General features: G+C 44.8%; 1 protein-coding gene across 2 annotated transcripts; it reads right to left on the minus strand.

Annotated features, from left to right (window-relative positions):
• Nucleotides 1-395: 395 nt before the first annotated feature.
• sae1 (SUMO1 activating enzyme subunit 1) lies at nucleotides 396-14196 on the minus strand. Of its 2 annotated transcripts, none has more exons than XM_029714869.1 (9): nucleotides 13996-14196; nucleotides 9185-9296; nucleotides 8596-8769; nucleotides 4077-4222; nucleotides 3868-3970; nucleotides 3640-3745; nucleotides 1902-2046; nucleotides 1563-1632; nucleotides 396-836 (listed from the first exon to the last, which is right to left on the minus strand). In XM_029714869.1, the coding sequence occupies exons 1-9, from the start codon at nucleotides 14073-14075 to the stop codon at nucleotides 744-746; spliced, it is 1029 nt and encodes a 342-aa protein (XP_029570729.1). In that variant the 5' UTR covers nucleotides 14076-14196; the 3' UTR covers nucleotides 396-743. The 2 variants fall into 2 exon arrangements, with proteins under 2 accessions (XP_029570729.1, XP_029570728.1); XM_029714868.1 differs by lacking the exon at nucleotides 13996-14196 and adding an exon at nucleotides 9746-9973.
• Nucleotides 14197-14204: the final 8 nt, after the last annotated feature.

Below are 14204 nucleotides of genomic sequence, written 5' to 3' on the forward strand. Positions count from 1 at the left end.
TTGATAGTTAAGTATATTTTAGCAATTACAATTACTTTTTATACTTAAGTATATTTAAAACCAAATACTTTTACGCAAGAAGTATTTTACTGGGTGATTTTCACTGGAATCATTTTTTTATTAAGAAATCTTTACTTTTACTCAAGCATTACATTTACATTTTACATTTTAGTCATTTAGCAGACGCTCTTATCCAGAGCGACTTACAGTAGTGAATGCATACATTTTCTTTTTCTTACTTTCCGTACTGGTCCCCCGTGGGAATCGAACACACAACCCTGGCGTTGCAAACACCATGCTCTACCAACTGAGCCACATGGGACCAAGCATGACAATTGGGTACTTTTTTCCAACACTGTCACTACTTAGAATTTCCAAATAACCCCTCAGACTAATTTGGTTCACAATATTTTTATTACAAAATGTAAAAACTGTGTGCTTCAAACAAATGGATGGTTTAACAGCCAACAAAAAAAATGAAATTCCAAACGGTATGCGGCAAAAAAACATCTAGTAGGGGTGTTGTGTGCGTAGATATGAAAAAGAGAATATGTACAATGACAAATCCTTTTCGCCTATTGAAACACTTGAACTTTCAGCTGAGGTGAATGGTTACACATTGATAAATAGTCTGACTGGAAAAAAATAATAACTAAACTCAAAACTGTTACTGCGTATGTGAGTGTAGGCCTCATTGTCCGATGCACACACACCTCTCCCTTCTTTGGTGGGAATATGGTCGATCACTTTGGGCCAAAGTAGTCCACTACCCCGCTGCCCTTCATACCGTCAAAGAAGAAAAAGTTCTTGTGTGGTGCGTCTCTCTGGGAAAGAGCCTGTAGAAACACACAGTGACGTTAATACCAACCACACACACACTACCTCACCATCTCTCAAACTAAACCCACAATAGCTTTGCTGTGGGAGCTTCAGCAGCTTTCCCTGCGTTGGATACATGGGGTGTACTCTAGTGTCCGCTCCACTGCGTGAGCATGGGGTCCGCTGTGTGATCGGTGATCGCTTGACTTCACCCAGTGCGATGTCTGCCGGTTGCAGGCAGTTTTATCCGGTTTCATCATTACATCAGACAGCCTAGCGCAGTGCCATAATCCCGCTGAGCGGGTTGTCTGTACTGACTGACGTTACCTGGCTTCCTCAACTCTCAAACACAGGTAGGACTGTGACACCTGCCTTATTTTCCAATAACCAGGTCATATCCAAAACAGCCACACCAAAGAGGCGCACTGGTCCCCTACATCTCCCCAAAAGCCCCACAGGACTGAAACATATCAGTGGGTATTTCTGGATTGGACCCAGAATCAAGTGGAGCGGCCTGCTGTCAAGTGGTTAGCTTTCTGCCTCCCCAAAATATAACATGTTATCTTTCTGCCCAGTGAAAGCTTCACAACAGTAAATGTGGTGCAGACAGTCTGATGTGTGGTTTTTCACACTAGTTTAGAGCCAGAATAGACAGTAGAGTATGAATGATTTAAAGTTACAGCATCTAAATGGAAAGTCAATGAACAAAAAAATATATATAATACATAAACTTGACAACCAACCTTGACAACCTCCTGTCCCAGCACTCCTCCCACCACAGCACACACTGGGGCCATCTCAGAGAAGCAGTAGCTGATGACAACACAAAACAACAACGTGACTGTCAAACAGAAATACACAAACTCTGGAGTTCATAAGGATGAATTAACAATTGTCTTAACTCTGAAAATCTGAAATAGCTCAGAGTGGAGCAGTCAGTCACAGAATATCTTTGATATCTAATAACTACCATCACTGGCAGATAGAACAGTCCCCTACAAACATATCACTAAGAGTCCAACTAAATATGTGAATGGCTGTCAAGTGATGTGGTGAAATCTGAGTTGAATTGAGCCGGTCACCTGACGAAGTCGTGAGGCAGCAGCTCGCTACTCAGCCCCATGGTCTCCAGGACATCATCCCTGATCTGTCTCAGGAGCGTGGCGTCTGCCTCAAAGCTTTCTGGGTGGGGGTCGCGACCTTTGTCTGTACGGAACTTCAGCAGTACTGTGGGAGAGAAGCGAGGAACACAGAGAGAGTGTGAACAACAGGACGAGGGTTGGAGAAGTGCAGGAAACCATAGAAGACACTGAAGAAGCTCTGATTGGATGGGTTAAGTTGCTACATATACTGAGCTACGTTTTCCACCCAACACAGAATATGTTACTAAGGAAATGTCAGTGGGGTTGTCATTCTATCACTTGCTGGAATGACACTGGCTAGCTTCACTTCCACTCACAGAAAAAAACGTGCAAACAAACTTCCAATTAAATACTGATCATCCTGTGAAAAATAGCAGTTTTTGATCAGTTTGACAAGGCCGTGATCAGACATCTATGACTCTTGTCCTTGTCCTGTCAGCACGCACCACTAGCACTACACCCATTCTGTGCGAGACCGTGGGCAGATGTGTCAAAATGAGGAGGATGTGGTTTGGAGTCTGAATATTACTAAAAGGCAAATAATAAACGAGAGATGGACGTACCATTACCACTGAGACGTTTTAAGCTCTAAACCCCCCCTTAAGGCTGGCAGCTCTCCTCGCCCACTCAGCGTTAAAACAGGTGTCATAACATCCTCTTTTTAGCTGTCCATCAATCACATCACGGGGCCCAGTGCGCCCACGGCTATTTCCACCAGACTGACACCTCGCTCGCACACACGCACGCGAGCGCACACAGAAAACCCAACATCAATCACCAACATCACAGAATTATCTCAAGACCTGGCACGGACTAACACAATATGTAAGCGTACAAAGACATCTGTGCAAAGTAGACCAGTAAACATCGTCTTAAATGAGTAGTCTGGAACATTCTTGATCAGATTCAAAACAGGGATGAAGCAAAAACAACACATTCAAATGACAAAACTAAATCAAAGTTGAGGGGAAACCGTCCTGTGCCCCCCACGCCTGCGCTGCCTTCCATTCCTGCGGAGGTGTTATGGTTTCATACAGTAGGCTAACCCCCCCACCCACCCCTGGGACACAGAGGAACTGTAACGCAGCCTGTAACAGAGGAAGCAACACTTCCTCAAGAACAGCTCAGTTGAGAGATACCACAACGTCTAGACCTAATTATAGAAACCCAAATGCTGTAGGACACCTCTGAAAATGACAAAAACAAACAAATGAACAGCTTCTTTCCTTTCCGGCTGTTATATTAATATTAGCCAAACAACAGGGGGAGGATAGAGTTGGCAGCCTTGCGGGGGTAGTGTGGTGTCGTGGGTGGGTGGGTGGTGCCTAGCGGTTTGTGTCTGTGTTCTAAAGTCACACACGACTGGCCATGGAGAGCCTGTGATGGAAACAGAGCCATGTTAAGATGGTCTATGAAGCCAGCTGAAGGCTAATAAAGGGACCACATCAGACTAGAAGGAACAGGGTGCAATACTACAACAACCAAAACAGGAAGGGGGTCATGGGCGATATCATTGGAGCTGCAGGCGCTCACGTGTAGAGGGCATCAACCTATAGCTTCACTGTTCCTTATGGCAAAAGAAAAAAGACGTGATGGCAGCCAGTTAGTGATCTAACTCTCTTTTATCAAATAGATATTTATATCCAATGGCTTTGTGGAATTATTGAGGCGCAGGTACCGTGTAGCAGGAAGTAGTCCACGGGGGTGCGCTTCAGGCTGATCTTGGCCTTCTCATTGGTCCAATCCACTTCCAGAGCCACTTTCAAAGAGCAGAAGCTGGCCGTCTGCTCAGTTGGGATAGAGAGAGCGCCAAAGGGCAAGGAACATGCAGTCATTAGATGTGGAGGAGGATTACATTCATTACATTGATAAAACACAAATTGAGCTATTTTTATACAACGCTCACCTTTTTGATCATGGTGGTCTCATTGGGGTCAACCTTTGGTTTCTTGGCCTCGGGTCCATCATTGGACTCGTCTGTTTTGGGCTTGACTACTTTGGGCTTCTCCCTGGACGGGGGCATCAAAACAAGGGACAGATGAGCATAAGTATAACTGAGGATTAATCAAGACAAGTAAATTAAACAGACACTCGACAATCACACACAACACTCACTCAACGTAGTTGTGCTCCTGGCCAAGGTCGGAGAACATGTATCCGTGGTAACCAAAGACATCGCCACAGAAGACCTTGATGTTGTGCTGGGCACAGAGTTGGTCCACGCGCACCATCAGATCCCTCGAGCAGCCTGTCAGACACACCTGAGAGGAACAAGGGAGGGGAGGACAAAGTCAGAGAGAGCAGCTAAAACTACAACTCCCACGGTGCTCACTAAACCACATGACCAAAAGTATGTGGACACCTGCTCATTGAACGTCTCATTCCAAAATCATGGGCATTAATATGGAGTTGGTCCCCCCTTTGCTGCTAGAACAGCCTCCACTCTTCTGGGAAGGATTTCTACGAGATGTTGGAACATTGCTGCGGGGACTTGCTTCCACTCAGCCACAAGATCATTAGTGAGGTCGGGCACTGATGTTTGGTGCTTAGGCTTGGCTCGAAGTCTGCGTTTCAATTAATTCCAAAGGTGTTTGATGGGGTTGAGGTCAGGGCTATCTGCAGGCCAGTTCATTGGCACCGATCTCGATAAACCATTGCTGTGTGGACCTTGCTTTGTGCACGGGGGCAATGTCATGCTGAAACAGGAAAGGGCCACAAATTTGGAAGCACAGAATCGTCTAGAATGTCATTGTATGCTGTAGCATTAAGATTTCCCTTCACTGGAACTAAGGGGCCTAGCCCGTACCATGAAAAACAGCCCCAGACCATTATTCCTATTCCAAACTTTACAGTTGGCACTATGCATTGGGGCAGGTAGAGTTCTCTCGGCATCCGCCAAACCCAGATTCATCCGTTGGACTGCCAGATGGTGAAACGTGATTTATCACTCCAGAGAACGCGTTTCCACTGCTCCAGAGTTCAATGGTGGCGAGCTTTACACCACTCCAGCCGACACTTGGCATCGCGCATGGTGATCTTAGCTGCTCGATCAAGGAAACCCATTTCATGAAGCTCCCGACAAACAGTTCTTGTGCGGACGTTGCTTCCAGAGGGAGTTTGGAACTCCGAGAATTGCAAACGAGGACAAACAATTTTTAAGGGCTAAAGGCTTCAGCACTCGGCGGTCTCGTTCTGTGAGCTTGTGTGGCCTACCACTTCGTGGCTGAGCCGTTGTTGCTCCTAGACGTTTCCACTTCACAATAACAGCACTTACAGTTAACCCGGGCAACTCTAGCATGGCAGAAATTTGACGAACTAACTTGTTAGAAAGGTGCCATCCTATGACGGTGCCACGTTTAAAGTCACTGAGCTCTTCAGTAAGGCCAATCTACTGCCAATGTTTGTCTATGGAGATTGCATGTCTGTGTGCTCGATTTTATACATGTGGCTGAAATAGCCGAATCCAAAATTTTGAAGGGGTGTCCACACATTTTGTATATGTAGTGTAAATGTTCATTGAGAGACCTTACAGGGACTGATGACAAAGTACTTGATGATCAACAAGTAGGCCTAACTCTGGATTTACGCGCACGCACACCTTTTGGATAGATTCGACCATAGCAATCCTTACTACTCCTTTAGTTACCCCCCTTGAACATCACACATACCAGCTTCTACAACAGACACCCCGTCCTTTTTGACACAAAACATGTTCAAGTTTGGCCAGTGTGTTCTATCTGAACAGGGTGGGGAACAGAAGATTGGCCTTAATAAAAAAACTGACCCGTGGGCTGGGTCCATCTTATCCTCCAGACCAAACCCAGCACACTCCACACTCGGCTAGAGATAAGGGGCTGTCTGGCAGCTGACGGGCATCTGTCTGCGGCATCCCTGCAATGTACACGCTGGTCCCTCCCGGAACACAAAGTACCACAATGTTGGGAGGTGCCAGCATTGAGTTCACTATACGCACCAGTGTTTTACCAAGGGCAGCTGATTGACGTGTTACTGCATGGTTGAAGTTGTTTTTAATTGCTTTGCCCTTAAGCTAATGAAGACTGATAGACTAATCATCAAAGCTGGGAGCATGCTTGATGCCTGGAAAATGGACCGGAGATCTTCCTTGAACCACACACCTCAACTTCATATGAAGAAGGTCTTATGAGGGAAGGGAGACCCTTACAGACTATTATAGAAGTCCTATTGGCTTTAGTTGCCAGCGACAAAAAAGGCAAGCCCTCTGTTGTGGCGCCAGACACTGAGGGAGACCCTGGCTGGACATGTTGGGCTACTGCTGCAGTTCATTAGACGGGATTGGCAGAGGGAACTGGGATTGCTGGTACTGGCAGGAACAGGGATTTTTAACAGCCTGGCCAGCCTGTCTGTATGTCTGTCCACAGAGCCTCCCTCCTTTTGAAGGAGGTGTGCAGCTTGGACGCCTCCTCTCGATGGCCTCCGGCAAGGGCTTTGTGAAGAGGGACACTGAGCTGGATTGTTTGAGAGGCGAGGGAGTGAAAAGGAAGTGAAGAAAGGGGGGGTATTTAGCTTATCTGTACAATGGAGCCTAACGGAGAATGGGTCTAGTAGGAGGTGAAGGGAAAAGTGAAGTGATAGACATGCAGAGAATGAGTGGTTATGACAGACTCAATGAGAGTACATGAGTGAGAATAAGCAGAGTATACCAGTGTTCTGAGCGAAGTAAACAAGTACATTTGTTTGTTGTGGGTGTGAATTGTTGCCTCAAATGATCTCTAAAAAGACAAAAACACCTACAAACTCTCTCGGAATGAAGGCTATAATCCAGACATATCAATCCCAAAACATGGTGACTAAAAAGAGCAGCCCCTTGTCATACATTCCAGCAAATTTAAACCAGTTCCAGTTTCCCAGTGCTGCACCACACAGACAAGACATATCCATAGCTAGCAGATAAAAAAGGCTAGCAGTGTACAGCACAGCCCATTTCGTCTCCCCCTCCTCCTGAACTTCCATTAGCACTCCCCCCGGGACGCTTCCGCCGTTTCTCCACCACAGACAGACTGAGGAAGCTGCTTGTTTGCGCTTTGAAAATCCCTGAGTATCTGATGAGGAGTCTCTTCAAAACCCCACCACTACATGATTGAGAGCAGAGCACATCAGAGAGCTTGCTTTTCAATGTGTCTGGAACCAAACGCCACACAAAAGCTACATTTCTACTTGCTAGCTGTACAGACATAAGTTAGATAAACGTATTTATCTCCAAGCTCGAGTGTCTTTATTTTTTTATGTTATTTTTTTCCCCCTACTGGCACCTGTCAATTCCCTCCCTCCGTCAATTTGTAAATAATATGTACATGCATCATAAACCCCGTTATCTACTTCCCCAGAGTCAGATGAACTTGTGGATACCATTTGTATGTCTGAGTGCAGTTTGAAGGAAGTTGCTAACTAGAGTAAGCGCAATGACTGGAAGTCTATGGTAACTGCTAGCATGTAATAGAGTAGATACCATAGACGTCCAGTCATTGCGCTAACGCTAGTTAGCATTGGCTCACAAAACTACCTAGAACTTCCTTCATATTGGATGAAATAAAAATGGTATCCATGAGTTCCTCTGACTCTGGGGAAGTAGATGAAGAGCTTAATTGCCAAAATCGTGAACTTAACAGGGATAGCCAATGAAAAACACTATTTTATTTAACTAGGCAAGTCACTTAAGAACAAATTCTTATTTACAATGACGGCCTAGCCCTGGGCAAACCCTAACCCGGACAACGCTGGGACAATTGTGTGCCGCCCCATGGGACTCCTAATTACAGCTTGTTGTCATACAGCCTGGAATCGAACTAAGGCACTGAGATGCAGTACCTTAGACCGCTGCGCTGCTCGGGAGCACTTGTCACTAAGTCCTACAAAGAAAGATTCCTTTTGTGAACAAAGTGCAACTACATGCAATGGAACTCATCATCAGTCAAAAACAGCTTAAATTGGCCTCCTGAGTGGAGCAGTGGTCTAAGACACTGCATCACAGTGCTAGCTGTGCCACTAGAGATTCTGGGTTCGAGTCCAGGCTCTGTCGCAGCCGGCCGCGACCGGGAGGCCCACGGGGCGGCGCACAATTGGCCCAGCATCGTCCTGGTTAGGCCGGCAGGGATATCCTTGTCTCATCGCGCACTAGCGACTCCTGTGGCGGGCCGGGCGCAGTGCACGCTGACCAGGTCGCCAGGTGTACGGTGTTTCCTCAGACACATTGATGCGGCTGGCTTCTGGGTTGGATGGGCATCGTGTCAAGAAGCAGTGCGGCTTGGTTGGGTTGTGTTTCGGAGGACGCATGGCTCTCGACCTTCGCCTCTCCCGAGTCCGTACGGGAGTTGCAGTGATGAGACAAGACTGTAACTACTACCAATTGTATACCACGAAATTGGGGAGAAAAAAATACCAAAAATATTTTTTTTAAAACCCCACCTTAAATCTGCAGAAGAAAAGAAAAGAATCTGTGCAAAACAGGTGCTATACTGGCATTGGTCTGCTGCCCAGAGCAACATGTAGTAAGACGTATGGTGTAAATGCACCATCTAGTGGCCATTTAGGGTAACAGAAAATAATTAATAAAAGGAATCTTGACAATAGGCCAGCCCTGCACTACTGTACTCACTGCCTCAAATTGAAGGAAGAATTTGTCTGGTTTGGTCTCCACCCTGTCTGTGTCTGCCTTCACCTCCACCATGGGGTTGAGGTACTGGGCCCGCTCCAGGGAGGCCAGGGCTCGGTTCTGGCCCTGAGCAGTCACTGGAATCAGAAACTGGGCTCGGCATGACTCCTCTGTCACCTGGGAAGAAAGAGAGCAGAAATAGTTAGTGGTTTGTAAAATTAATTTCTATTTTCCCGCAATTTTCTCAGTGTTTCATCCCACCATTAGCCTACTTCAGAAGGTTCCCTCTCACCTAGCCTCTGCCGAGTCCCCAACAACCAGATGTCCGGTTTTCAGGGGGAATGGAAAGAGCCTTTGACGCGACTTCCACTTTTGGATGTTAACAAGGTGACACTCCATCTTAACTCCTCCTACACATTTACTGGATTGGTTGGACAGTGCAAAAGAGAACCTCCCCCAACAGTTTTTTTCCCCTTCTTGTCAAGACCAGTATGTATTGGATCTAGTTTCAGGTGTTTTACACCTGTTACTTTAGGTTACCTCTGACCTAACTCTGTAACACCACCCCTACTTTGTGTATTGTGGTCTGTACCTGTTCGTGGTCCAGCAGGGTCAGCCCCTTCACTCCAGCCAGGATTAGATTTTTGGCCACCTCAGCCCCCAGGCCCCTGAGGCCCACCAGGAGCACACGAGACCCCCGCAGCCTGGAACAGAAGCAGATTACCAACTCCTTTATTAGCTATGTGGCTCCATCATACACTATGGGGTGGAAAGCCTTCAAGACAAAACATGCATGCTTTGTGCAGATTGATAAATTATGTAAACGTCAACATTTGCAGTGTTTTCCAAACCATTCTTGCTGTGGGATCAGGGAGTGCATGTTTGTTTTAGCCCAGTACGAGCATATCTGATTCAAGGTCTTGGTGATTAGCTGGCTAACGTTAGTTGGAGAGTTGAACCAGCTGTGTTAGCGCTGGGCCAAAGCAAATTGTGCACCCCAGGAATGGATTAAGAAACATTGTAAAGACTGTATATCATGGCCAAGTGTGTGCATAGTTCAAATTTTACATTTAATGCATTTGTATTTAGTACTGACAAATAATAGGTTATCTACCTACAGAGACAATGGACGCTAACGTTAGCTAATAGCTACCTCTTTTGTGCATCCAGACCCCATAGTCGGATCTGCCTGTCATACTGAGCCGCTTCTTCCTCGCTAATGATAGATTCCTCCTTCTCAATCATGTCTATCATCTCAAACTGGTTTATTTGTCTAGTTTAACAGTAATGGGATTAATATTTCCCTTTTTAGATTCGGGGAGAGTACCGCTATCGCTGATTTGAACGGACGCTGGATGATGACGTTGTCTTCTTCTTTGGTATTATGGCGGTCCGCAAACAAATGTTAAAGGCGCATGCCGCCACCTAACGTATTGGCTGTGTATCAGCCTACTATTCTGTAGTATGAATTCATTAAACTTTGTGAAAAAAATCCCCTACCAACTAACCCTACACCCATTAAAACCTAATCACTATTCAATTACTTTGGTCCTATCTGATCCTGCACCAGGTCAGCAGACTGGGAGTATGGGACACTGTCGTTCAAAACACCCTGTAACTCTTCTGCAGTAAAATCTTGTACGCCCAAGTGCTTCTCTACAGCTGCCACCACAACATCTATCCTCTGTGATTTCCATTCCATTCCTGCGGTACAGTTGACAACCATGGCTATGAACGCCAAAACAACAACCTTACTGAAGCACATGTTATTCCTATCACTCTCTATTGACCTCGTCCTACTCACAAGGATCCTCTTAGGATTCCTCACCCTGCCCTTACCAAAAAAGATTGCAGTTTTGAAACTGCAGTATAAGTGCAGTAACTGCAGTCGACTGTGGTATTTTGGACAAAGTAATTGCAGAATAACTGCAGTGTACTGCAGTTATAGTGCACTCTAACTGCAGTTACACTGCAAAATTACTGCAGTAAAAAAAAACGGTGTTCTTTTGGACACGGTACTGGCAGCATACTGCAGTTATATTGCACTCTAACTGCAATCTTTTTCCGTAAGAGTGGACCCATCTTCCTCTACTACTCTCTTCAGTGCCTCAGAAAATGACACCTGCACTACTCTGATCCTGGCAACCTCAACCTGCCTTTCTCTCAACAGACACCTCTGATCTCCAGCACCATGGGTACCCCTAAAAGTTGACACACATACACACACACAACCTTTTCCACCGATACTACATATTCCTTTGTCTTATGTCCTCCTGCACCCTTCTCATATCTAGGAATCTCTCTCCTACACACTGCTGCCACATGACCATAAGCTTGAAACCTAAAACACTGTAATGGGTTCGGGACAAAAGCTCTCCCGGTATAACTGACACATCCTAACTTGAATTTATCTGGTAAAAACTCTGCATCAAAACTCAGTAGTACAGACAGTGTCTACTCTGTTTGACTACGCTCTCCACCAGATCTGGGCCACACCAAACGGTGAGCGTTACAGACACCAGGAATCTTCAACTTCAGTTGACCCTCCTCAACACTTAACTGCACTCCAGTTATCACTCCTTCAATGGCACCCTGTTTTCTGGAGAGGAACGCAAGTCACAGTTCTTCTCCCCAGTCACGTGGTGTGGAGCGCACGCTCCCTCTGGATGGCAGAAATGAAAATGTTTTCATGTTTTTTCCCTGCCCGTCTTCTTACCGACCTCAATGGGTTCCCCTGACTCCATCTCCAAGTCCGACAACCATTCGAGCATACCCGCCATCTTGCCTTCCCAACCAGTACACATTACTGGGGGGGTGAACAAATATATGACCCTGTGTTAGTTATTAGGGGCCTTATCAGACCAGAGCTTTCAAGACATCTGTTGAGAAGTACATCATTTAGTTGCCTAATAAATCAGATTGTGATACCAGCTTTCTGCTTACCTGGCAACCCAAACGCTATGCCACGTCCACGGACATTATTTCTTCTGAAACGAACATAGAGCAGCGTAAAAATGCAGTTTGAGTTGTCAGGCAAGCTTTCTGCAAACACAGTCTGAATTAAAGCACTGCAAAAACGTAGAAAGTTTCCCTTCAAGCCAGAATGTTTAATAAAATTGCATTTGAACTTGTATGTGCGGTTGGTCCTTATTCGGGTAGAAATTTGAGAAAAACATATCCACAGGACAGTATTATTTACCTGACCTTTTAGAGTGATGGTACTGCCTTTGAGATTTCTATCACCTGGCACATGCACAAAACCATGTAAATACCTGCAAGACTTCGGTTAGTATGCATGCATCACATGGATGTACTTGCGTCTTGTGCACATCCCTTAGGTGATGAGCAAACAAATTGTGATAGATACACAGAGACCCGTGTTTTGAGTTGGTTTAATAATACTTTCCTGTGGATATTTTGTCTCATATTTCCACCAGCAGAAGGACGAAATCAGAGGACAACGGGTAAAGTTAAAATTAAGTTTATTCAAGATTCAGATTTTTTTTTTTATCTAAAAATGTTAGAGAGGAGAGTAGACCAGTACACACTCAGATTCACCTGATTATGTTTTTCTCTCACTGTAAGACATATGCATACCAACCAGTGGTGGTCAGTGCCATTTAAGATGAGGGAGGACAATTTTTTTTTCATGAGCATGGCCTTATTTCTATTAAAGCATATTGGATGACTGTCATTCATATTCCATTCCTCCAGTTCAATGTAACAGCAATAGGTTTAGTCTAATACATGATACTAGAATTTTCCCTATACCCATCATGCGGTTGCTACAATCTAGCCTATGAATGACAGTTTACAACGCAGATGCACACAGGTCGAGAGACAAATTTGAGGTGAAAGACAGTGACACATGGACAGACATGACATTCAATACCGCCTTGCACACTCTTTCCTGCATCTAGCTGATATAGGGTGTAATCATTAGTCCAACAATTGCAAACAAGAGTTTCTATTGGACAAATTCAGGTATGCTTATACCCATTTTGTTCAGTTTGCTTCCGTTTAAGAAAAGTTTCAGCAGAATCGGCGGAATGAATATACCCCTGATCATGCGTAAACACAGTTCACTTTCATAGCAGCCACTTTGTATTCCTCCTCGCATCCATGCGCTCTCCTCCTCTCACCTCTTCCCTTCGCTTATGTACTTCAATGCACAACACACCTGGGACCAGGCGAAAAAACCTTTCCAAGCCGAACCCTACATCGTTGCCACCATATTAGCTAAAGTAACATCATAGTCAGCATAGCTAATCGTTAGTAAACCCGCTACAATCATGCAGTGTAGTCAGTAAGCAATTACACCGGCAGCCCCGGTGGAAATACAATTGTAAAACCAAAAGCTTAGCTTGACTTGGAAGAGTTCCAGTGTTGTGTTGGAAAGTCATAGCCAACTAGCTAACATAGCATCCCTCTGTTTGAGCAGGGTGTTTCAGTAGGCTAAACTAACTAGCTGCATTTGCTAGCTAAGTAAGTGAAAAAATGACTCTCTCTCTCTCCATTTTAGAAGAAATTTGTTCAACTCTCATTGAGTCAAATACTCACCACATTTTTATTTAACTAGGCAAGTCAGTTAAGAACAAATTCTTATTTTCAATGACTTTTTATTTAACTAGGCAAGTCAGTTAAGAACAAATTCTTATTTTCAATGACTTCAAACTGCCTTGTTCAGGGGAAGAGTGACAGATTTCTACCTTGTCAGCTAGGGGGTGCGAACTTGCAACCTTTCGGTTACTAGCCCAACACGCTAACCACTAGGCTACCCTGCCACAGTGCAGTGCTAGAACCATGAGACTCCTAGGTTTTGAATGGAAGTCAATGTACCCAGAGGAGGACGGAAACTAGCTGTCCTCGGGCCACACCATGGCGCTACCCTACAGAGTGCTGTTGAGGTTACTGTAGACTTTCTTTGCAAATAGTGTGTTTTAATAAATTATTTGGTGACATGATTATATTTAGGATAGGTTTATCTAAAAAGGATGACTTTTTAAATGTTTAAAAATATATATTTTGATAAAATTCACTGAGCATGGTCCTCCCCTTCCTCCTCCGAGGAGCCTCCACTGATACCATCATAGCATGGGCCTACCAACAAAAATATAACAGTGAAAGAAAGCAATGTATTACATTTTCACATGCAGTGCTCAGACATTCTGTGAGAGGAAATAACAATTAAAACATGAAGCTATTACATTTGTTTACAAAGTTTCCTATGGCAACAAAAACATGAACAATGGAGCCTATACCTGGTCCTTGGTTTTTATTTTATTGTGATATGGCAAAACAGTTGAACCAATCAAACAAATTAATTAAATGTTACTGATTAGTTGAAATTTGACTGTGGCTTTAATCGTGAATTATAATTGGTACAAGACATGCACTACATACACAGACTTGGGACACACGTTGCCGTCCACAGTTACCACCAATATTGTCATGCCATGGAGAGGGAACTGAGGACCAACCATCTAAGAAAAAAGCGAACTTGTTCAAATTACTGGACAAGCAGAAGAACACCTCAATATGCCCTAAAATCCAGACCCCTTGGCTGCAGATATGTATAGACCTATGCCATTGTGCTCTTTGACAACTGCTGA

Source organism: Salmo trutta, chromosome 26 (assembly GCF_901001165.1).
Source record: "Salmo trutta chromosome 26, fSalTru1.1, whole genome shotgun sequence".
Taxonomy (NCBI): Eukaryota; Metazoa; Chordata; class Actinopteri; order Salmoniformes; family Salmonidae; genus Salmo; species Salmo trutta.